Below are 26,058 nucleotides of genomic sequence, written 5' to 3'. Positions count from 1 at the left end.
AATTTGCATTAGAGACAGAAATTGGTGGACTCTATCTCCTTACTAGCTGCAAGTAGTAACAACCATTTGCTCAAACCAAAAGACTTGGGCTCATTTTTTGGCTTGATGCACCCCAAACCAGGAGCCCTTTGTGTTCAGTAAAAAACTTGGTGACGCGTATGAGTCAGTTATCCACCTAATTAAGATCCCTGCTCTTCCACCTAAGGGAAGGTAACCCTGCCTGGTTCCAGGTTTTTTTTGATAATAACTTTCTTGCCATTTCCCCATCCCTTCTTCCTATAAAAACCTTCCATTTAAAACAAAAACAAAACAAAAACCTTCCATTTTGTACAACTCCGAGGAGGCATTCCTTTTGACTTGCTTAATAGGATGCAAGCTAGATATTCAAATTTACCCGGCTAAATTTTATTTTGTAACACTACTTAAGATAAAGTCCCTGTACACCTACCTGGCTCAGAATTAAAACAGGACAGAAATTTTTTTAAGTTTTTTTTTTTGAAAGATTTTATTTATTTATTTGACAGAGATTACAAGTAGGCGGAGAGGCAGGCAGAGAGAGGAAGGGAAGCAGGCTTCCTGTTGAGCAGAGAGCCCGATGCGGGCTCGATCCTCAGACGCTGGGATCATGACCTGAGCTGAAGGCAGAGGCTTTAACCCACTGAGCCACCCAGGCGCCCAGGACAGAATTTTTTTTTTTTAAATTTCATGTTGAATCTTTCAAATCAGCAGCAACAACATAGAGTGCTAAAACTCTTAATTATTATTAAAAATAGTTGAAAGCTTTAAAAAAAAGCCTCTGCTTTCAACATTTTCTTTCAATAAGTCATTAACTTCGTACTACTAGTCTCCCATGGCTCCGCCCACTCCGGAGTTCTCACCCCTTCTTCCGGAGCCCTCAGGCTCCCCAAGGGAAGAGCGTCTCTTCGGGGTCTCTAACTCCTAAAGCTGCCCCAGAAAAAGTTTCACCTTGCTTTGGGGAGCTCCTCCTATGAGATGGCCCCGCCCACTGCACGCAAAAAATTGTATAAATGTTCGTGGCCATCTTACTTAAGCGCCTGCGCTGCTGGAGACAAAGAAAGCTCTTGGAGGTCAGGGCGCCTCCATATTGATTGCAGGAGGTTTGGGCTTCTGAGAAGCGAAATGCAACAGGGACGTCAGTGTTTACGGATCCCAGAGCACTTGCTTCTCTCAGCCCTGAAATAGCTTAACCCTCTAGGCTAACAAAGGGCTAATTCACCGCTGTACGGCACAGATTTAAATATGGCCTCCCTCAACAGGATGTCAAGAGGGTGCAGCCATCATACCTTCCGTTAAAGTTCAGAAACCCAGAATCCTGTTCGTTGGAAGGTTGCCAGGTGGCGCCCGACAACCTCAAAGTCGTGACTGAGTCTGCGCACTGGCCAGTTGCGATGGGAAGAGATTATACTGCGGTGAGGCACCGTGGTCCAGCTATCAATTTCGGGTTATGGACGCGGATCCAGGAGAAATGGGAAAGGTCAGTGTGAGAAACAGTCGAAATTAAAGACCTCTGTAGGTTAGTGATAGGAGGACTACGGTGGCCCGACTGGGTCAGTCATGGGTGCCCGTAAGGGTCAGAGAGGAGGGTACGGAAAGGGTTAAGTGATTGGACGTGGGAGCCTCGTGGGGGTCTGTGGTGGCTGGTGGAGGTTTGTGGGAGTCAGCGGCAGTGTCTGCGAAGATGGATTGGGAGTATTTGGGAATCAATAAATGAGGGTTCTCGATTTCTTAATTCGAAGAGTGAGTGGTGGTCAGTTTATAGTGGTCTTCAGGGGTTTGGTGCCAAATGGGGTGCTTCAAAAGCACTGGTTTGAACAGCATTAGAGCTCAGTGTTCGAAACCTGAGAGGATCAGTGATTGGAGGTTCCAAGTTCTTTTTGGGTACCTGAAAGTGATGATTGTGGAAACTTTGAGGTTAAGTGATGGGAGGGGCTTATGGAGGCCAGTGTATAGAGAAATGCTTTAGGCCATCAGTGTTTGAGACATCCTTTAGATCTTGGATGGGAGGAGGAATCTGAAGGTTTTAGAGATTGGTCTTTCGTAGATCGGGGAATGGAATACACATGGATCAATGGGTGTCAGTGATTGGGGCTGTCAGTAATTGCCGGGAGAGGTGGGACTGTGGGGGTCAGCACTTGTTTTTCACTCATTGGGATATCATTGGAGAGCAGTGTGGGTTCGCGATTAGGGATTTGTGTAATAAATTTAGAGGTTGGGTATGGGAGAGTTAAGGATTCGAGGCTGCAGCCCTGCATAATGGGAGCACACTTTTCCCCTGTGACACCCTCCAGCTGATGAACATTCAGTTCAGTTCAGTCTAGTACTCTGCAAAAGCCCACATCAAAACTCTTTGAGGGGCGCCTGGGTGGCTCAGGGGGTTAAAGCCTCTGCCTTCGGCTCAGGTCATGATCCCAGGGTCCTAGAATCAAGCCACGCTTCAGGCTCTCTGTTCGGCAGGGAGCCTGCTTCCTCCTCTCTCTCTGCCTGCCTCTCTGGCTACTCGGAATCTCTGTCTGTCAAATAAATAAATTTAAAAATCTAAAACACACACACACACAAACCTCTTTGAAACCTTCTTTCCCTTTTATTGTTCCCCACATTAATGAAAGTGCTTTGAAAAGACCAAATGTTAAACTTACTTGAAGTACCGTTATTAAAAATGTGGCTTCTATTGCTTTTGCCAAGGATTTAGTGCATATTTCTTTCAATGTTTCCTTTAAGGCCCTTTCTGGCAACGGTAATGACGTATCCATCTGTGACAATATCCCAAGGGTGAGTCTGGTTTCTGGAAATCTAGTCTGACCACATGGCAGCTAGGATGGATGTGACTTTGCCTGTGGTTAGAAAACAAAGAATTTACTGAGTAAGTATCTAAACTGATATTGTAAAAGATATGGTCAAAGGAACAAACTTCGAGGGTGTTTGGAAAATAATTTTATCTAGGCTTAACTTAAAAATAATGTTCTCTCCACACATATGCAGAAAGTAATTATGTGAGGTGATGGAAATGTTAACTAACCCTATTGTGGTAATTTTTTTGAAATATATGTATATCAAATCATGGTATTGTACACCTTAAGCTTATGCAATATTATATGTCACATACCTCAGTATGTGGGAAAAAACAAATAAATTATGTAAGGAAAAGAAACTGTTCTTTTTTTTTAATGAGGTTTTTAAATTTTTATTTATTTATTTATTTTGACAGAGAGAGAAATATCACAAGTAGGCAGGGGTGGGGGTAGGAAACAGGCTCTTTAGCAGAGAGCCTGATGTGGGGCTTGATCCCAGGACCCTGAGATCATGACCCGAGCTGAAGGCAGAGGCTTAACCCACTGAGCCACTCAGGTGCCCCAAAACTGTGTTCTAAGAATCCTTTTGCCTTGGTCTATATTTTTTTAGGCATGACACTTTTGACCTCCTTGAATCTGTTCTTTGTAATATCCTGGTAGAATAATTTAATGAAGATAAAACTACAAAAACAAAACTTAAAGCTACTTTTAGAAACTGCTCTTCACGGAAATTAATGTCAGACTACTGATAATTAAGATTGGCTGAGACAAGACTACAAATACAATGGAGATAAGATTTTGACCATTGGGGTGAAATGCCAAAACAGTATTTTCTTGTTTTAAAGTATTGTATCTGATCCTTATGTAGTTCTCAGGCAAAGCACAATAACTATAACATCTTCTGAAAAAAGGAAGCTGAAAGGTAAGGCAGGTAAATATCTTTCAGAAGCCATACACATCAAGCTTTAGTTTTTAGAGCAGATAGCCTCTGTTTTCAGTTGCACAGAATCAAAGATAGGTAGTTGCTCTGGGGCAGAAGTCATTAGCTTGGACAAGGAGTGAGGGGTTGAAGGTATTTTCTTTTTCTTGTGGCTATTTTCCTTCATCACCTATGGTGTGTTCAGTGCCAGGTTTGGGAACAAATAAGTTTTCTTTTTTAAATTTTTAATATGAACCTGTTACTGAGATATAAGATATATACAGAGATATACTTAAATATGCAGCTCAGTGAATTGTCACAAAAGGAACTCCCTTGAGTAATGTACTCAGATCAGAAAAAATAACATTGTAGCATCCTGAAAGCCTCCATGATATGTGTTCTCTGTCACTACCCTGCCAGGGGGAACCATTCTTCCAGCTTCTAATATCACTGATTAATTTTGCCTGTTTTTGAACTCTAACTAGATGGAACATTCATACCTGGGACCCGGGGGGATAGGAAGAGGGAGGCAGTATGAGTCTATGCATGAACGTTTTTTAAGTTTGAATCCAGATTATTTCATTTTACTTGTATATTTTTCCAGATTATTATTCTTTTTTTAAATTGAGGTATACAGGGGCGCCTGGGTGGCTCAGTGGGTTAAGCCACTGCCTTCTGCTCAGGTCATGATCTTAGGGTCCTGGGATCGAGTCCCGCATCGGGCTCTCTGCTCAGCAGGGAGCCTGCTTCCTTCTCTCTCTCTCTCTGCCTGCCTCTCAGTGTACTTGTAATTTCTCTCTGTCAAATAAATAAATAAAATCTTTAAAAAAAAATTGAGGTATACATACAGTCAAGTATGCTTATCTTAAGGGTACAGCTCAGTGAATTTTGACATTGTGAAAAACCACATAAATACAACCAAGATCAAGATATACATCATCTCTAGCACCCTGAAGCCTTCTTTATCAGTACCCACTGCCACCTCTGGGTCTAATATAATGGAGTAATTTTGTGCATTTTTGAACTTGATTTGAGTGGAATCACAGAAATAATCTGGGGCAAAACATTCACACCATGGGGAAGTTTTGTCCGAGACTCTAAAATCAAACACCAGAACAAAATTCTGACCTATAGCCCTGGCTGGGCTATTTGAGATTGCCTATTTTCTGCTAGTCCTTCTAGAAGCCAAAAACATGCACAGTGAAATGGACTCTGGGTTTGGAGTGGACTTCGAATAAGGGTTGTCCTCTTAAGGTTGAGTTGAGGATGGCTCTTCTCTGTAGATATTCAGAGGGGAGTCTCAGAGTCCCGTGGTCAAAATCTCTTATTAGCTTTTTAGAGACTGACTTTTGGCTGCAGAAACCTAAATTAGGCATCTTGAAAGAGTCTTTGTAGGGATTCCCTGCACTGGGGCTAAGACAATGATTCAACAAATGTAGGATATTCTGAAGGGAATCTTTCTTAGGGAACCTAGAACATCTGGTAGATTCACTCAGGGGCAGAGAAGCCTCTGTCCCTCACATCCAACCTGACTTATCTGGGAAAGCAGGTGTTAATTCATAATTCAGCCCCTTTCAACCTTACCTGAATATGTATTAAAAGAGGTAACTTACAGAAAGTCTCCAGAAATGGGCTTTTTAAAATTGTGTTTATCATTTATCATTCCTGTTTTCACAGATAAGAAAACACCCCCAGGGAGGTAAATTGTTTGGCTTAGATTCCCCTCAGTTGGTTAGCAGAATTGCTTGGTTCAGACTTCTCTCTGAGTGGTTCTGAGACTCACAGTCCTTCCAGAAGATCCTCCTGCCCCAAACCCAAAGCAAGCCATCATTTAGCTCTATCTCCTACACAGTCCTCTGCAGGCTTATTCCTCTTGGGCCTCAGAGAATATTTGGGGAGGGACTGTTGGATGACTCTTACCATGGGGTCTGTTTATCTTCAGGTTACCTGAGTACCCTGTATACCTGTGGGTCCCACCACCTCGCTGATAGCAGGGCTTCACAGGACCTTGGTCAAGTCTCCAGAAGGCCGTGCATGGGGCTGAGGCTGAAGGTGAGTTACTGTTGAGAGATGGAGCTGTGAGGAACTAGTAGGCCAGTTGAAGATCCTCTGGATTTGGAGAGGGGGAACTTGGGACAAGAATCTCTTCTGAAGGACAAAACTAGGTTCCAAAACCTCTTGCCAGAGCAAAGACTCCTAAGTAACTGGAAATAGCGTCATCCCTGGGCCAGAAGCTGAGCAAGACTCAACTTGGTGTCACTCCTTCCAGGGATCCTCCATGGTAAGGGAAGGGTTGGTCCCAAGTTTCAGAGAAACAGAGCGAAGGCAGAAGCGAGGAAAGCCAAATGTGATAGGCATGCTTTCTCAAGCGAAGGAGATATCGGTCCAACCCAGTACCTTCTGCATCTTATAGCATGTGATGTAGCCAGCCCACTCTCTTACACTTACTGGCACTTTCTAAGTTGCTCCCTTGTCATTTCTGCCACCTCACCTGGCCTCAAGGCATATGGGGAGTTTACTCCATCCTGACTAAGGGACAGAAAAGTCCCTGGATTCTCAGAGTGATAGTGGCAGCAGACCTACTAGAGCTATAGATTATTTATTTATTTATTTATTTATTTTTAAAGATTTTATTTACTTATTTGACAGAGAGAGTGAGAGAGCATAAGCAGGGGAGCAGGAGGAGAGGGAGAAGCCGGCTCCCCACTGAGCAGGAAGCCGGATGCCGGGCTCAATCCCTAGACCCCCGGCATCATGACTTGAGCCAAAGGCAGATGCTTAACCATCTGAGCCACCCAGGTGCCCCTAGCTATAGATTTTTTAAAATTAAACTTTATTTGGAGAAGTTGCAGGGATATTACTGTCAGCTTTTCTATCTTTCATGTACATTCACCCAGATAAACGCATACACTCTCATACTGTCTCTGTATATGTAAATGTTATACTATAAATATATATTATTTTTCTCCTTTCTTCTCAAGTATTTGAGAATAAGTTACAGACATGATGCTCCTTTACCCCCAAAATATTTCAGTGTGCATTTCATAAGAATGAGAGCATTTTTCTATATAACCATAATGCAATTTTCAAAGTCAGGCAGTTAACAGTGATTTAATACCATTATCTGATCCACAGTCCATATTCAGATGTGAACCAATAGTGTCATTTCGTAACATTTCTTTTTTCATTCCAGAATCCAGTTCAGGATCACAGACGACCTTTAGTTGACATATCCGTTTAGTCTCCTTTAATGGGAATCAGTTCCTCAGTCTTTTTGTCTTTTGTGAAGTCAACATTTTTGAAGAGTATAGACCAGTTACTTTGTATTTTTGTCACTCACATGATTTTGTCTGATGTTTCCTCATGATTAGATTCAAGTATGTATTTTGGGCAAAATATCACAGAAGGGATGCAGTGCCTGTCACAGTTCATCATATCCGGGGCACGTGACTCCTGTCCCATCACTGTGTGTTAACTATCACTTACCAGTGCTATCTGCCAGGTTTCTCTAGGGCAGAATTACAGTTTTTCATTTTATAATGAATAAATATCTGGGGGCAGGAGATTTTGATACTATATAGATATTCGGTTTTTCCTCCAGCTCTTACCAGCAGTTTCTCATCCACTGATGCTGCCATCTCATTTAAAAGGGAATGAAGTGACTTTCCCAGGCCACAGACCTAGGTGGTCCCGGAGCCAGGCCAGAACACAGGCCTACGGACACACATTCACTAGCACATCTGCCACACTTTGCAGCCATGGAGAGACCAGGCTGAAGCAAGTAGCTAAGTCCAGAAAGAGGAGGGAGGGAGTGTACTCTTTCAGAGAATCAAATAGTTATCCAAAGCTGGATTAACTGCCCTAGGCTGCTTGGTCCCAGGCCTTTCCTGCTAGCTCAATCCCTGGTGGACAGTTCAGTTCTTTCAGAGGGCCTCCTCCCCCTTTTAAAGCCCTCCTGTGGCTTCCCTTATGATGAAAAAAGGCGGTAGAACAGGGATATGTAAATAATGATGCCTGTGTGTGTGTGTGTGTGTGTGTGTGTGTGTGTGTTTCAGTTATAGATCAGAATATGAAACTTTCTGCCACCCAAGTCATAGCACTAATAACATTTTATTGTATTTCATACCAAAAGCTTTTCTACATGTTTTTAAATAATGGGATTGTGGGGATTTTTTTAACTTAAGGTTTAACATGCATAGAGAACAGTGTGTAGCTTAATGAATTGTTCTATATGTGCGCAGTCACATACTCACCACCCATATCATAATAGAGAACATTTCCAGCACCCCAAAGCCTTCCCCCCAGTCCTCCCAAGCAGTGCCTAGTCAGAGCTATCATAGGTTAGGGTTGTCTGTTTCTGACCTTCAGATAAGTGAAATTCAAACAGTAGATCATATTTTTATTTAACTACTTTTTTGACTTACTGGTATAACTTGATTAATGTATTAGTTAAGCAAAGAAGTATCTGTATTTTAACATTCAAGGAAATCACTTTTTTAATTTCATCTATAGAAGAGACAGGAATCTAAGTAGTTAATCTTAACACCATTAAGACAAATTCATTATTATATCTTGTGAACGGGATGTTCCTGGAAGTTTTCCATATCCTGATTGTGTGGGAGTTATGTGGGTGAATGAATATATTTGTCAAAACTCATCAAACTATACAATTCAACTGGATTCATCTATTATATGTAAATTACACTTCTGTAAAGAAAAAAATCTTTTAAAAGGCATAATAAGCTCACTGCACAGTCCTGATAGCTAAATGTCTGTTTTACACTAACTGTGCTGTATGAGTCATGCTTTCTGACCTGTACAATATTTCAAAGCATTTTCATACAATTAAGAGATATTGGAGGGGCGCCTGGGTGGCTCAGTGGGTTGGGCCTCTGCCTTTGGCTCGGGTGTGGTCTCTGGGTCCTGGGATTGAGCCCAGTGTCAGACTCTCTGATCGGCAGGGAGCCTGCTTTCCCCTCTCCCTCTGCCTGCTTCTCTGCCTACTTGTGATCTCTGTCTGTCAAATAAATAAATAAGATCTTAAAAAAAAAAGTGGGTATTTATTGTCCACTGAGTGAAGTAAATCATTAACTCATTTAGCACTATAGTGTTATGAATGTTTCCACATGTGTACCCTCATGTACCCACCACCCAGATCATGACCGAGAATATTTCTGGCACTTTAGAATCATTTCTTTTATCGAAAGATGATTTGTCAATAGATTAGTGAGAAAAGACTTCTGTAAAACAAAGCTAGGAGAATGTATTCATTTTGAAGCAATTTTTTTCCCCTTGAATCTGGTGTCTTCTGCTAATCACTAAACTAAATGGAAGCTTCTAGTAGATATGGCCAGTTTCCCAAAATGGCTGAACCAAGTTATAATCCTCTCAACCATGCATGAGAGTTCTTGTCACTCCTGAATGTGGATTTTTAATTCCAGGCTGTCGATTATTGACACAGTATTTTTGGACCTTTTATAGGGTTTCTCACTTCTGTGAGTGAAAAACCCAAGCAGTCTTTATTAATTTTTTTGTACCAATTTAGTTCCACATTTCCTAATGTATGGATGTTTGGGAAATTGGGAACCTGCATGTTTTAGTAGTCCTATTTAATTACAGTACCAGTTGTTTTAGGAGGAAAAAAGGTAATATTGTGATTTTTGAATTTCATTATAAATTCATAGTTTTTATAGACTAAAAGCTTGTGAACATATGCATTCATATGGAATTACTGGACCATGAAGTATTCATGTTTAGCTTTGGTAGATTTGACCAGTTTGGTCTTACTGCTCCTTCTCACATGGTTGGAGCCCTTGAGGCTGCTTCCTCTGCCCCCTTGCCAGGACCCATCACTGAAGAAGTGTCTTTGCTTTCTGGCACTCAGAATTACAGAGGTGCTTCTTGCATTCTTTGCTTCAGATGTAGCATGATTTTACCATTTTACCATACCATCCGGGTATGTCATAAAATATTTACACTCGTGATCTATGATTTACCCTTTCTTTTTTATAATTAAGCCACATAGTTACCTCTTTAACTAAACATCTTAATTAAAAATGACAGTTGTTGTTCTCATCTGTTGAAAATTACTTTTTAACAACAATAATACGCTGGATGAATAATGAGGGTTAGCCTTTCAGTAATAATTCATACCACAGTATAAGTAACCATTAGTTTTACTAATGTTATACAGTTATTTTATATTGCCTTTAGTTCTCTGTAATAAGTTACAAAAGCCCTTTTTAAGTATATACTTTTTTTCATAATAACATTATTATAGAAAAAGCATCCCAAATATAGGATTTCATAAACACTGGTAGGTGAACAAGTGCAACTTTAAAAGTAAATAAGAGGCAAAACCCAAGACTTTTTTGCCTTTAAGAGAAAATGTATTGTTCTGCAGGGGTGATCCCACTCAGAGCATGTATCTGGCTCCATCTCCCATGGGGCCAATTATTTAAGTTATAAAGATTCTGGTTTTTTATAAATTTTTACTTCTTACTTGGTAGCAGCTTTTACTTCACGGGAGATCTGTTTTATGTATTCACATTCTGCATTGAATGGCATCGGTTTTTTTTGTTTTTTTTGTTTTTTCTTCTTCTTCTTCTTCTTCTACCACAGTGATTTCAAGCTTGGGTTTATGTAGGGACTTCACAAGTTCCAAGATGGGCCTGGTCCCTCACAGCTCTGTTCTCTCTTTCTCCATCCTCCTCCCCCCCAATCTCTATCTTCACAGGACTCAAATTTTTTTTCCAAGAACAGCAGAAAATGATTGAGTACCAGGTAAGTGTGGCATAAAGTACCCAAGTTTCCCTTCTTGAGAAACTGTTCTAGAAAAAAATATGTGCATTTCAGGCATTTATACTTTACCACAGGCTGGGTTTTCAGAAAACAGACTTGGAGGTGGAAGATTTGCACCCAAGAGGTTTACTAGGGAGACTCTTAGAATACCTATAAGGAGCAAAGGAAGCAAGATTAGGCAGAGGGATTTAAACAGAGGCACCAGCTGACCTTACAAGATGCTTTGGAGCTGAGATGGCCCTTGCGGTTGTCCTGAATGGAGGGAAGGAAGCATTTATATTCCAAAATCAACAAGTCACTGGTTGTAGGCTGCCCCAGGGAGGGGACGTAAGTTTGTGTGGGTAGCTCCCTTTGATCAAGGGCTCTTTGCAAAAGGGCTTAAGCCTGTGGTAGCCAGTCTTCTCCTAACAGCTGGGAGAAACACCTCAGTCCTTCGGGGGATTTGGATGGAACATCACAACTTCTGTCTACACATAGATACAATAGCAAGACCCTTATTATACATACTACTCTATCACTTTTTTTTCCCAGTTAAAATATCTTAGAGATTGTACATATTAGTACACCATTTTTAAATTTTATTTATTTATTTTTTAATATTTTATTTGTTTATTTGACAGAGAGAGAGAGATCACAAGCAGGCAGAGAGGGGGAGGCAGGCTTCCCGCTGAGCAGAGAGCCCAATGCAGGGCTCGATCCCAGAACCCTGGGACCATAACCTGAGCTGAAGGCAGAAGCTTTAACCCACTGAGCCACCCAGGCGCCCCCACACCATTTTTTTAAAGCAAGGTACATAATGCTCCATCATATGCATGAAATATGATTTATTTAAGTAGCCCCCATTTTATGACATTCAGGTAATTTTCAAATTTGGTATTACAAGGAATGATGCAAGTAACATTCTTTGTTGGAATACAGATATACAAAACAGTCCAACAAAGAGTCATTAACTGTGGTCTTCCTGGTGGCCCAGCAAAAAGGCAAACACAGACAGCCCATGATTTGCATTGGCCATAGGATAGAAGCTTGCTGTTCTTTCTTTCTTTTTTTTTTTTTTAATTTCTTTTCAGCGTAACAATTCATTGTTTATGCACCACACCCAGTGCTCCATGCCATATGTGCCCTCCATAATATCCACCACCTGGCTCCCCCAGTCTCCCACACCCCCCCGCCCTTCAAACCCTCAGATTGTTTTTCAGAGTCCATAGTCTCTCATGGTTCATCTCCCCTTCCAATTTCCCTCAACTCCCTTCTCCTCTCCATCTCCCCTTGTCCTCCATGTTATTTGTTATGCTCCACAAATAAGTGAAACTATATGATAATTGACTCTCTCTGCTTGACTTATTTCACTCAGCATAATCTCTTCCAGTCCCATCCATGTTGCTACAAAAGTTGGGTATTCATCCTTTCTGATGGAGGCATAATACTCCATAGTGTATATGGACCACATCTTCCTTATCCATTCATCCGTTGAAGGGTATCTTGGTTCTTTCCACAGTTTGGTGACCATGGCCATTGCTGCTATAAACAGTGCCGCTGCTACAGATGTCTGTTCTTTTCACTACATCTGTATCTTTGGGGTAAATACCCAGTAGTGCAATTGCAGGGTCATAGGGAAGCTCTATTTTTAATTTCTTAAAGAATCTCCACACTGTTCTCCAAAATGGCTGCACCAACTTGCATTCCCACCAACAGTGTAAGAGGGTTCCCCTTTCTCCACATCCTCTCCAACACATGTTGTTTCCTGTCTGGCTAATTTCAGCCATTCTAACTGGTATAAGGTGGTATCTCAATGTGGTTTTAATTTGAATCTCCCTGATGGCTAGTGATGATGAACATTTTTTCATGTGTCTGATGCTGTTATTTCTAAGAGAAAACTAGCTTTTCTTTCCTTTTTTTTTTTAATTTTATTTATTTATTTGACAGAGAGTAGGCAGAGTAGTAGGCAGAGAGAGAGGGGGGAAGGAGGCTCTGTGCTGAGCAGAGAGCCCGATACAGGGCTCGATCCCAGGACCCTGGGATCATGACCTGAGCTGAAGGCAGAGGCTTAACCCACTGAGCTACCCAGGTGCCCCGAAAACTAGCTTTTCAAGATGTTTTCTAAAGACATTTCCCTGAGGAGCCTTCTTATGGCTGAGGTAGAGTAGAGCAACACTGCTGCTAATCATGTGGTTCCAGGACTTGGGCTTCTCCAGGAGCTTATTAGACACACAGAATGGCAGGCCCCACCCCAGACCTGCTTGAATTGGGTTAATTGAGGGTGGAGCCTGGGAATCTGTGTTTAGCAAGTTCTCAGTGGTCTTTATGCTCTTGTAACTGTGAGAAGCACTGACATAAAGTATAAAATTCTTAAAGATAACAAATGCAGAATCATAATGGCTCTTCATTGGACTGTTTTCTACAGTGGTTCAGCTCTTCCTTTGGAGTATTAGTTCCACAGAACTCCTCGATTTCCAGGTGATCAGGAGCATCATGACTTAGCTTCCCGATGTTGCATTAGTGTTCTCTATCTGTGTCAGAGTTGCGGGAAGTTTTAACTCCTCTGTGCTTTGCAGCCACATATGTAATAGAATAAAATGCTGAAGTTCAGTTAGAGGAAAGCAAAACTACAAATATTATTTATTTTCAAAGGGAGTGGGCAGGAAGATTCCTTCATGTTTATGGAAGCCCTGATTATGGTCCAGAGTATTTGTGTCCTTGATCTAGACTGAGGAACAGATGAACTGTCCGTTACTTAAATTACTGTCATTTCCTTAACTGTCTTTACTAGTTTGGCAGCAAACAGTAAACATCTTACTCCCCCCAAGTCTTGGTGTGAAGAGTTCCTAGCTCCCCCTACTTTCCTCATCATCTTAAGATGGTGAAGCGCCCTGTGTCTTGACAGGACTTCCCCTCAGCCTCTGAGTGCCTACATTTCCACCTCTTTGGAGGCCTCCCTCCAGGAAGAGACATCTCTTTCTGGAGACCCCTCCTCTCTGCTTTTCCAGATCTTTTCCCTGGTCCCTACAATGGCTCCAACCCTAGAAACCATCACCACTTCCAAACCACAGAGTTCTTTCTTTTCTCTCCTCCTCCATCTCCTATAGTGACTTCCTGCTCTTGATGTTTCCATATCCTGTTTCTTATTCTTTCTTGAGTCCAGCATCCTCTCACCCCACTTTACTAAAGCTTTTCTGGCCAGGAGCCCAGGGGACTTTGCTGAAACTGAAATCGGAAGATGCTTTTTGACTGTTCTGCTAAATTAGACTGTACCTTTTGCAAAGCCCCTTCTGTGCAGAAGGCAAGAGCCTATACTGGGTGAGAGCACAGACTTGGGATGAGACTGCTGAATTTGAATCCCAGACCTTACCGTCTGTATGACCTTGCACAAGTCTCTGAACCTCTTTGTGCCCCAGTTTCCCATCTCAGGAGATGGTACCATCCCCCACCAGACAAGCCAGGACCATGAGATTTATTCCTTGACTTCTCTCTGCCTTCCCCTTCTCACAGTCAGTCACTACATGATAGTAATTTTACAACCTTAATGTTTCTTCCATCTTTGTTCTTCATCCCTGTGTTTGATGAAAAATGACATGCCTTTTGGGGTGTCAATTTACATCTTTTCTATTTTATTCTGTTCTATCCCACTCCATCACAGCCCAGCCCATCCCACTCCAGTTAGCTCTGTTTGGGAAATACCAACCCAGGCCTGTCAGCTGAGCCAAACTCTATGCTCTGTGGTAAAGGCTGATTGCTGCTCTCCCACAACCATGGTATATTATTCTGACATCAGAGAGGATATCAGGTCGGTACCTCCTATGTACATGGCCTTTATATTGGTCTAGGGTCTCAGGTACCAGGTCCTGCCCTCAGGTTCATCTGCTTGGTGCCACTGTAGGACCCCACAATTTTTAAAGAGATGTACGTACAGCTTCCTCCTGAGGTTGAGCCGAGGTGTGTGACCCAAAGCTCCCACCAGAAATCACATTGTTAGACTATCCCATGTGGCTCAAGACCCCCAAGTAACCAAAGATGGTCTTATCAAGCAGAACAATGCAGGGGCTTAGAGATTAACTCCCAGGAGTTGAGGACAAAGATCAGACCTCTCTTAGGGCAAGTTTCAATTTTTTATAGTCACTTGAAGATATATCATAGGTACTGTTTCCTCTACTCACAGGAATAGGGGAGTTTTTTTTCCTACACCAAACAATTCTTCTAATTCTCTGTGGACACCCAACTGGGTGTCCTACAACTTAGTTCAACTTGGAGTTAGCATAGACTCTATAAGTCTCATAAGGCCCCCCCCCTTCAGATGCTAATTACAAATCTTAGGTTGTCGTCTGAACTTCTGACCAACTAGCAGTAAATCAGGGGTTCCCATGACCCCCTCTTCAGTTTTGATAATTTGCTATAATGACTCACAGATCTGGGGATCTGGGAGACACGAGCTTCTGTCTGGAATTTGGGGTGTACATCTTCCCAGATGTGTTCACCAACCTGAAAGCTCTTCAGGATTTTCATGCTATTTCCATTATGTAGGCATCATTGATTAAATCATTGATCAGTAATTAGCTCAATCTCTGGTACCATCCATCCACCCCTATCCCGACCCATAGGTTGGGCAGGATAGAGAAGGGGGCTGAAAGTTCCAACCCTCTAATCATATGGTTAGTTCCTCTGGCAACCAGCCCCTTTCCTCCATGTTATTGGCATAAACTCTGGGGCTTGTTAGGAATAACAAAAGACACTCCTATTACCCCTGTTACTTGGGAAGTTACAAGGGTTTAAGAAGCTCTATTCCAGGAACCATGAAGAAAGACCAAATAGATATTTTTTAATATATCACAATATCACAGGTGCCCTCTTACGTTTTTAGTACCTATGGGTCCTTCTCTTGGGTCTGCAGCTGAACTCTATTAGTGTCCCTTGGGGCTCTGGCCTGGGCACTTGGCTCATCCTGTCTCCTTGCAGAGAGATCCCACACTGACAACTTTAGCTACCACTTCTCTGCTGCTGGCTTCCAGAGCTTTAGCTCCCTTCCCATCTTGCTGCTATTACAGGACTCATATGTTCACCCTGCTGCCTGCTAAGTGTCCCCAGACATGTCTAACGACACATCCTCTTTGTTTCTAGTTTCTACTGTTTTTCTCACGTCTGATTCACCATCACCCAGGTGGCTTTGAGATACTTGGGTGTTACCCTGGCCCCTCTTTCACCCCCCACAACCAGTTAAGATGCAGGTTCTGCTCTTTACAATGGCCCTTCTCTGTCTCACTGTTACTGGCCACTTGTGAACGCCATCTTGTACCTGCATTATTATAGTCTTTGCTTTCCCTTCCCCCTAGGTCACCCACCACATTTCTCTTTGTATCCATTCACTTGCAAATTATCTGAGTTTTGTATCTCTTACAGGCAGCATTGCTTTTTCTTTTTTTTTTTTTTTTTTTTTTTTTTTTTTAGCATTGCTTTTTCAATCCAACCTAACAATCTCTGCCTTTTGGAGTGTTTCAGTCATATATTAATTTTATATTATAATTTACTGTCATTGACTAGAAGTATAATTATTGGCATGGTTGGGTTTGTATCTATCATTTTAGTATTTGGTTTTCTATTTGTCCCATGCACTTTTATTCCTCTCTTTCTTCTCTTCTCTTACATGTGTGTTTGTGTGGATTAAACAAACAATTTTTAGAATTCATTTACTGCAGTACACCTCTTTGCACTCTGATTTAGTGGTTCCTCTGGGGATACAATATATCCCCAGTCTGCTTAGAGTTACCACAGTACCACTTGACATGGGAGACATGGGATGCAAGAAACTTACCACATGCCTAATAGAATGTGCTTTCTACACATACCTCTCCCTTGGTAGATTTTCCATTGTCTTAAAGCCCATCATCTCCTCACTCACAGACCCCTGTATACTGTTCCTGTTACTGAGAGCCTCGCAGCCCTTAAAGTCACTGTTCTGTCCACATGCCTGTGTTCATGCTGCTCCCTCTGCAAGGACATAGTTTCTCCATCTTTCTATAGAGAAGACTCAGCTCCACAAGTCCCCTAGCTCTGAAGCCTGGATAGACCTTGAAACATTTAATGGACCATTCACACTTTTCCACCTAGATGTCCTGCCACCGTAGCTCATATACTTTCACCTGCGTGGCTTTACGTAATGCTTTCTGCCAGGTTGTGAGCTCCTTGAGGTCAGGAACCATCCATGACTGTGTCTCTAGCAGCCAGCACTGGGTGACACACAGCAAGTCATCTTCAGTCAATATAGGTTGACTCAAAAGTGTATATGACAGTGGGTTCCAATGTGATTGTTACTTTCCCTACCATATATAGCCCAAAGGCAGGAAGGTAAAAGCCATGTTGGGTAGATAAATGATCATGGTAAGCTCTGACCTAGGAACATAAAAACTCGATACCATCTATCCCTGGCTGCATTTCCCACATGGCTCAGTGTCATTTCATCCTCAGCAGAGACCTGTGTCCTTTAAAGACGTGGTAGTGGGCTTCACTCAAGAGGAGTGGCACAGGCTGAATCCTGCTCAGAGGGCACTGTACCGGGATGTGATGCTGGAGACCTACAGCAACCTTGTCTCCGTGGGTAAGGACAGCTCCATCACACAATCTAGATGATGCCTGAACGACCGCCTTCCCTTTTGCAGTTGCTAAAAGGAACTGGGGTACCTAGAGCCTCAGAAGTACCAAAAACTTCCTATGTACCAGACACATCTTCAGCCACTTTTTTTTTTTAAGATTTTATTTATTTATTTGACAGACAGAGATCACAAGTAGGCAGAGAAGCAGGGAAAGAGAGAGAAGAGAAAGCAGGCTCCCTGCCGAGCAGAGAGCCTGATACGGGGCTTGATCCCAGGACCCTGGGATCATGACTGGAGCCGAAGGCAGAGGCCTTAACCCACTGAGCCACCCAGGCGCCCCTCTTCAGCCACTTTTAAAATATCAACTTACTTAATTCTCCTAAGAGCCTTATGAGGTAGCTACTGATAGTACCACAATTTTTACACATTTGGACACAGAGGCAGATGAGTGAAGTAACTTGCCTGTGTCACTACACGTGGGACATACAGAGCCAGAGTAGGATTTGAACCCCAGCAATCTGCTGCACAGTCTGCATTCCTTTTTTTTTTTTTTTAAGATTTTATTTATTTGACACAGAGAGACAGGGAGAAATGGAACAGAAGCAGGGGGAGTGGGAGAGGGAGAAGCAGGCCCCCCGCCTAGCATGGAGCCTGAAACAGGGCTCAATCCCAGGACCCTGGGACCACAACCGGAGCCAAAGGCAGATGCCCAATGACTGGGCCACCCAGGCACCCCCACAGTCTGCATTCCTCACTCGTACACTGTGCTGCCTCAGTGAGTTTGCCTTGAGGTTCAGTGGTCCTGGGTTACTAATTCCTTTTGGGTTCTGGACAAGGTGTGTGTACAGTCTTCTCCCAAGTACAATGTCTGTTGTGCAGCCTTTAATGCTGCCTGAGTGGCCCTGAAGACCAAGGAGCTCAGCCCAAGGCCTGGATCATTTCCCTGGAACAGGTTATGAAGGCACGAAACCATATGTGATCCTGAAGCTGGAGCAGGAAGAAGCGCCGTGGATTTGTGAGGCAGCATGCTCAGGCTGCCACTGTCAGGGTAAGTATCAGTCCAGCAAAAGAGGGACTACGGGAGGCTGGCACCTTTGGGATTCTGTGCAGTCCAGCTCTCAAAAGGCTTAGAGCTTTGCAAGCAGCTGGAGACATCCTCTGAGAACTTGAGCCTTCTTGATGACCCGTCCTCCTCCATGCACCCCACCTCCTTGATCCAGGCATTCCTCCTCCTCCTCATCTCCCCTCTCCCTGTGTTCTTGCTCCATTGCCCTTTCTCTAGAGTCCTCGGTCTCTCTGAAGGTTTTCAGTTCACCTTCTCTTTCACATTCAGATATTCTTGAAGTAAGCTTCTGTCATTCTCCCACTCCTGCTGGTCCCTTCCTATTTCCTGTTCTCCCAGTTTCCAGGTAAAATGCCCCAGACCTGCCCTCCATACTCACATTCTCACTTCCCATCCTTTCCTTAATCCCTTAAATTATCCCTTAGTCCTTCAGTTCCCTTAAGTCCAAGAGGAGGAAGTATTAAATTTCAGGTAACCAAGGACTGTGAGGCGGTAAAGCATATGACTGAGCTTGGCCCATCTTAACCACTTTCATTTAACATTCAGAATAACTGCCCCACTCCCATCAGCTTATGTAAAATATCCCAACAATACCCACGGTACCCCAAGTGTTGGTAACCTACTCATAAGGATGCCTCTGATCTTGTACTTCTCCACAAGAGTCATGGGCTTAGCAAGAATAGTTAGTGCTGTCTGTTCCCACATCTGTTTATGCTACTTACACTTGGTGTTATAATCACATAATTGAATTAAATATTACATGATCCCCCAAATTTTCAAGTCATTTTCATGCTTCTCCCCAAGATGATGTCTTTGAAATCACTGCCATCTGCTGTTCATCCACCTTGGCTGAAGAAGTAGCAGCAATAGCACTAGAATTATTGGCCAGCACTAATTGTGTGCTCACTCTGTGCTAGATTTGTTCTCAGCCCTTTACATATATCATTTCATTCAACTCTTCCAACACCTATGAGATATCCAGCCTTTATTACCCCAGTTACAAATGAAACAATCACAGAAAAGTTAGAAAACTTATCTAAGAACATAGAGGAGGGTGTCTGGGTCGCTCAGTTGGTTAAGCAACTGCCTTCGGCTCAGGTCATGAACCTGGAGTCCTGGGATTGAGTCCCACAACGGGCTCCCTGCTCGGCAGGGAGTCTGCTTCTCCCGTTGACCTCTTTCCTCTCATTCTCTCTCTCTCTCTCTCTCAAGTAAATAAATAAAATCTTAAAAAAAAAAAAGAACATATAGCAAAGTAAGGGACTGAAACAGATTTAAGCCCACATGATCAGCTTTTAGAACCAGTACTCTTTTTTTTTTTAATCTTTTTTTTTTTTTTAAGATTTTATTTATTTATTTGACAGAGAGAGAACAGAAGCAGGCAGAGCAGCAGAGGGAGAGGGAGAAACAGGCTCCCTACCAAGCAGGGAGCCCGATGCAGGACTCAATCCCAGGACCCAAGGATCATGACCTGAGCCAAAGGCAATCACTTAAACAACTGAGCCACCCAGGCACCCTCAGAACCAGTACTTAACCATCACATTCTGGTGCCCTTTACAATGCATTTTACTTCATTAAACTATGCTCATCAACCTTCCTGAAACCATAGTAACCTGGCCATCAGCTGCCTTTCTTTTCCCTCTTTTAAGAGTCACACGTTGAAGAGCAAGGTGCTAGATGACATCTCAGTAACAGGACTGACAAACTACAGCCTATAGTTTGGCCACCTGATTTTGTGAATAAAGTTTTATTGGAACACAGCTGTGCCTTTACATTTATATACTGTCTGCGTTTCCCAAGTACAATGGGAGAGTTGAGTAATTTTGACTGAGACCATATGGCCCACAAAGCCTAAAATTTACTCTCTGGCCCTTTAAGAACATGTTTGCCAACTACTGCTCTACAATATCCCATCTTCAAAATTACTTCTTTATGTACTGTATGCATATTCCATTTCATTTTTGCTACTGTTGTGATTCTTCTCTACTTGTACAACACCCTTCTCTGCATTTAGTTATGGTTCATGCTTTCTGTTCATATACCATGCATTGTTTAAATTCTTAGGGTATTTCCCAAGTAATTTTATTCTAGATCATAATAATAGGATAAAGAAAGGTTTGCTGTATTTTCTCCAGAAAACATTTGTCAAGTTAATGTCCAGAGGAAAAGACAAGACATGATTTTGAACCAAGGTGCATTCATCAGCAAGAAAACATTGCCCAAGGAAAGAAGCCATGAAAACAATAAGTTTGGGAAAATACCACCTCTGAGCACTAATCTTTCTCCTTTAATTCAAAATCCCAGTAACTGGGATCCCTGTGGAAAGAGTGCAAACCATAACTTAGATTTGATTGGTTTTAAGAGAAACTATTCAAAAAAGCAAGATGAGTGCTGTGGTTGTGGGAAATTGTTACAACATACAAACCATTATAGAAGACCTAATGGAGAAAAACTCTGGGAATGCAGTCATTGTGAGAAAGCTTTCAGCCACAACCCAGCACTTATGTATAAACCAGCAGAAACCAATTCTCTTGCATACAAACGTAAGAGGGTTCCACCTGCAGAGAAACCCCATGTCTGTAGCGAGTGTGGGAAAGCCTTCTGCTACAAGTCTGAGTTCATTAGGCATCAGAGAAGTCACACTGGGGAGAAACCATATGGATGCACTGACTGTGGGAAAGCCTTTTCACATAAGTCAACCCTCATTAAACATCAGCGAATTCACACTGGGGTAAGACCCTTTGAATGTTTTTTCTGTGGGAAAGCCTTCACTCAGAAGTCACACCGCAGAGAACATCAAAGAACACATACTGGAGAGAGACCCTTTGTGTGCAGTGAATGTGGGAAGTCATTTGGCGAGAAGTCATACCTCAATGTACATCGAAAAATACACACAGGAGAAAGACCATACCGTTGCAGAGAATGTGGGAAATCCTTCAGTCAAAAATCATGCCTCAATAAACACTGGAGAACTCATACAGGAGAAAAACCCTATGGATGCAGTGAATGTGGCAAAGCTTTTTATCAGAAGCCAAACCTCAGTAGACATCAGAAAATTCATGCCAGAAAGAATGCCTATAGGAATTAAAACCTGTTATTGTGAGAAAGCCTTAAGCAAGGTGTCCTATTTCATTATATGTGCAGGCATTCATTTTTAGGAGAAATCTCATGGATTTAATGAATCTGGACAAAATGTTTTACCATAAGGGAAGTCTTGTTCTAATTGTAGAAATTTTTATACAAAGATTATAGAAAATACTTTGTAAAACATAAACATGGTCACTCTGGCTTATGAAAGTTTAAAAGTATGTTAATGGAATGACAACAGCATACAGAATATATGTAAAGAGAATTGGTATATTATGGTATATTCCACAGTGAGCCACATAATAAGCATTATTTATATTTTGGAAATGTAAATGTGCATTTAATGTAAATTGTGAATATCAAGTGTATGTGTGTCATACAGTATGTAGAATGCTGTTCACCAACTTTTGCACTCTAAATATCATCCCTGTCTTTTAGCATCTTAACAATATAAAAAATTATAATAACATTTGTTAATGTTAAAAAGGCAAAGCTTAGGAATAGTTTCACAACCAACATTGGATGAACAAAACATTATAAACTTGATTACTCAATCCAGCCATTGTTTGACAAAAACTAGTATGGCCGTGGTATATCGTGCACCTCTTCTATTTTCTTAGTCTTGCTTAACATACCTTGCAGAAAATTAGTAGGAAAGACACTGTTTATATGAGTCTTATAATTCAGAAATGCTTCATGCAGAGACCAAAGGAGAGATTTTTTTTTCTGTTTTTTTTTTCTTTTTGCAAATTAATTCAGCAACATCCACTTCTCTTCCCTCTCAGTTTCCCTGTGAATGTCCTAGGCACTAAAGCCCAAGTCATTTCATCATTCCAGTCTTTGAAAAAAGTCTACTTCCCTGAGCTGCTGTGTCATCCAAATAAAACAAATGTCCACATTTTTCAAGATTTGACTCCGTATAAGAATGCCTGATCCAGAATGAGAAAGGAAGCAATCACGTGGATATTGTGTTTATGAGATGAATCACTAAATTCTACACCTGAAACTGATATTACACTGTATGCTAACTAACTGGAATTTAAATAAAAACTTGGGGAAAAAAAAGAAGCATAATCCCAGATAAAGATGTGATTGTAAGAATGATAAAAGATACTTCTTAACCAATCTAGATCAACATGTTTTAATTTTTTATTTTTAGATCAACATGCTTTTATTTAAATAAATGTTTTTCTTGCAAAATGTAAGTTAGAAAAATTGCAGTAAGAAACTTGATAGAACAATTACCTTTGAAGAGTTTGGAAAAGTGATTAAAGATCTAGGATTGAAAAATGCTCCAGGCCCAGATGATTTCATAATTAGTTTCATCTAACTTTTTTTGTAAGCTCCATGCCTAGCATGGAGCCCAAGACATGGAGCCCAAGAGGGGACTTGAATTCATGACTCTGAGTTTTGAGACCTGAGTTGAGATCAAGAGTCAATGATTAACTGACTGAGCCACTGAGGTGCCCCTCATCTAACTTTTAAAGAGTAATAACAGTGTTACTTTAAATATCTCAGCCCTTAGACTATGATCCCCAATTTACTTTATGAAGTCAGAGTAAGTTTTAACTCCAAAACCAAATCAAAGCAGTGGAAAAAAGAAAACCCCAAACCAGTCTTACCCATGAGCTTAGAAATAAAAAATTATAATTAAAATAATAGCAAATGGAATTCAGCAGTATACCTAAGAACAATGTATTATAATGACCAAGGAAGAGTTGCTCCAAGAATGCAGAGTCAATGCAGTAATAGGAAATACATCAATAAAATCAATAGTATGAAAGAGAAGATGCCATCAATAGATGCTGGAAGATATTTAATTGGATTTTGCAAATATTTCCAATCTAATACAAGTTAAATTGTAGTATGTAATAACCACTTAAGAGTATCTTTACCGGGGCGCCTGGGTGGCTCAGTGGGTTAAGCCGCTACCTTCGGCTCAGGTCATGATCCCAGGGTCCTGGGATCGAGCCCCACATCTGGCTCTCTGCTCAGCAGGGAGCCTGCTTCCTCCTCTCTCTCTGCCTGCCTCTCTGCCTGCTTGTGATCTCTCTCTGTTAAATAAATAAATAAAATCTTAAAAAAAAAAAAAGAGTATCTTTACCAAAACTCTATAGCATATATTATGTTAAAACCATTTTTTGAAGATTAAGAATTTAATAGTATTAGAGATAAGGGTGTTCACTGCTGTCTATTTTTACTAAATATTGTCTTAGAAGACAATGGAAAATAAGTAATTGGTATAAACAAAAAAATGTAAAACTTTTTGCTGATATGATTTTATATCAATAAATGAGACTAGTGGGCGCCTGGGTGGCTCAGTGGGTTAAGCCGCTGCCTTCGGCTCAGGTCATGATCTCAGGGTCTTGGGATCGAGTCCCACATCGGGCTCTCTCCTCAGCAGGGAGCCTGCTTCCCTTCCTCTCTCTCTGCCTGCCTCTCTGCTTACTTGTGATCTCTCTCTGTCAAATTAATAAATAAAATCTTTAAAAAAATAAAATAAAATAAATGAGACTAGTAATTGTTTTGAGTTAAAAGATAATTTTCTGAGAAATAAAAAGTTAGAAATAAAAAGTTCCTCTCTGTAAACATCTAATAACTTAAATGCACTACTTTTGGAATTACACTAAATATTTGTGCCTTTTAAAAAAAATCTTATGTGAAATGATCTTAAAGTCCTTATGGAAGAACATTTGTTCTAATAGTCTAAACAAGAAAAATATGAAAAAGAAAGTTGTATACCAGATGTCAGAATATAATGTGAAGTCACTTTAATAAAGTATTGGCAGAGGAACCTGTTCCTTTCAATGGAACAGCATAGAAAATCCTGAAATAGATGTTTATAAAGAATTCTGTTACAACTGGCTTTTAATCAGGAAGAAATTAAAGTTGGGCTAGCAGCCCCACCCATATAAAAAAAATCCAGGTGGATTTAAGATTTAAATTTTTTAAAAATTATTTATTTATTTGCCAGAGAGAGTGAGCACGGGCAGACAGAGTGGCAGGCAGAGGCATAGGGAGAAGCAGGCTCCCCGCCAAGCAAGGAGCCCGATGTGGGACTTGATCCTAGGATGTGGGGATCATGACCTGAGCCAAAGGCAGCTGCCCAACCAACTGAGCACCCAGGCGTCCCTAAGATTTAAATTTTTAAAATAATACAGTTCTTAAAGGAAAAATGAAAGACTACATGTACAATCTAGGAGTTAGATTAACTTTATCAACACAGGATAAAAACTATTAAATACTATGGTGCTGGGGTGCTTCAGTCCATTAAGACTCTGACTTTTGATCTCAGCTCATGAGTTCAAGCCCTACATTGGGCTCCATGCTGGACATGGAGTCTACTTAAATAAAAATTTAAAAATAGGATGCAGTGCCTGGGTGGCTCAGTGGGTTAAGCCGCTGCCTTCGGCTCAGGTCATGATCTCAGGGTCCTGGGATCAAGCCCCGCATCAGGCTCTCTCCTCGGCGGGGAGCCTGCTTCCACCTCTCTCTCTGCCTGCCTCTGCCTGCTTCTGATCTCTCTCTCTCTCTGTCAAATAAATAAATAAATCTTTTTTAAAAAATTTAAAAATAGGAAAAACTTGACTATGTAAAACTATGATCTTTTGTATGGCAAAAGATGCCATCAACAAACTCAATACATTATAATTTGGGGTGAAATATTTGCAAAGCCATTCAGTGGAGAAGTGCTTTTCAAATTGACAGGAAGGAGATAACTCAATGGCAAAACATGGTACAGAATATGAATAGAAGGTTGTAAAAAGCAAATCCAAGTAGCCGGTGGGACTATCAAAAAATGTGTCGCCTTGGTAGTTGTTGGGGAATACAGATTAAAGTCATAATGAGATAACTATGCAACCAAACTGACAGAAAATAGCAGGAATGCTTTTTGCTGTCCCCAACAAAGGTTGTTCTTATACCCTGCTGGTGGACACACAGATTCAGCTCTCTCAAAAAACAATCTGGCAACATCTTTTATAACTTAAAATACTTATGCCACTTTGGGGAATCTTCTCTTAGAAGTAAAACCCCAGGGGCGCCTGGGTGGCTCAGTGGGTTAAAACCTCTGCCTTCGGCTCAGGTCATGATCCCAGAGTCCTGGGATTGAGCCTCGCATCAGGCTCTCTGCTCCTTGGGGAGCCTGCTTCCTCCTGTCTCTCTCTCTGCCTACCTGTGATCTCTGTCTGTTAAATAAATAAATAAAATCTTTAAAAAAAAAAAAAAAGAAGAAGCAAAACCCCAATACATAAAGGACAGATGAATATGTGTATTATAAAATTTTTCCTACTGGCAATAAAGCACTAGAATCAAAATAAATGCCCATCAGTAGGGAAACTGGAAGAGGGGAGAAACTAGTATATCCATTCCATAGATTGTTGTTTATATAGCCATTAAGGTGGAAAAATTAAGCCATGCTAGTGGACTTGAATAATATTCCACAGTGTTTCCTTAAACAAAAAAAAAAAAGTGCAAGTAAGTACATAAAATAGCCTGTTTCTGTAAATCAGTGACAGAACTCCTCTAGCTGTCTGAGTGAAAAAACATGTATCCATATACGCTTGTTTATGATTTTTCTATGCATGATGAAAAGTATAGAAGAGTATATATTAAGTTAGAGGGAGGTGGGTGATGCAGGTTGGTAATGAGGGAGTCAGAGAGGGAAAATGAAAGCGAAATAGAAAAAAATATATATATATAAAAGTATGATATATCAAATGTATGATTAAGTAAAATTATTTGAGTGGGGAACTAGAACTCTGCTAATTTGTTTGTGGTATATTGTTAAGTGAAAAG

At 41.2% G+C, this 26,058-nt stretch overlaps 1 protein-coding gene across 8 annotated transcripts; it reads left to right on the top strand.

The window, feature by feature from the left end:
• Positions 1-503: 503 nt before the first annotated feature.
• Positions 504-22,551, top strand: ZNF793 (zinc finger protein 793). 8 transcript variants are annotated; one of them, XM_082709042.1, is made up of 7 exons: positions 504-1,495; positions 2,740-2,881; positions 5,672-5,781; positions 10,466-10,512; positions 16,990-17,116; positions 18,064-18,159; positions 20,310-22,551. In XM_082709042.1, the coding sequence occupies exons 4-7, from the start codon at positions 10,498-10,500 to the stop codon at positions 21,260-21,262; spliced, it is 1,191 nt and encodes a 396-aa protein (XP_082565168.1). In that variant the 5' UTR covers positions 504-1,495; positions 2,740-2,881; positions 5,672-5,781; positions 10,466-10,497; the 3' UTR covers positions 21,263-22,551. The 8 variants fall into 8 exon arrangements, 6 of the variants coding, with proteins under 6 accessions (XP_082565168.1, XP_082565166.1, XP_082565163.1 ...); XM_082709039.1 differs by having other exon boundaries at positions 505-1,495; positions 16,987-17,116; XR_014305196.1 differs by having other exon boundaries at positions 510-1,495; positions 16,987-17,116; positions 19,539-22,551.
• The last annotated feature ends 3,507 nt before the right edge of the window (positions 22,552-26,058 follow it).

The sequence above is a fragment of the Mustela nivalis genome (genome assembly GCF_964662115.1).
Source record: "Mustela nivalis genome assembly, chromosome: 18".
NCBI classification, from domain to species: Eukaryota; Metazoa; Chordata; class Mammalia; order Carnivora; family Mustelidae; genus Mustela; species Mustela nivalis.
The sequence above is the reverse complement of the archived record's forward strand: the minus strand, read 5'-3'. Positions and strand labels throughout refer to the sequence as shown.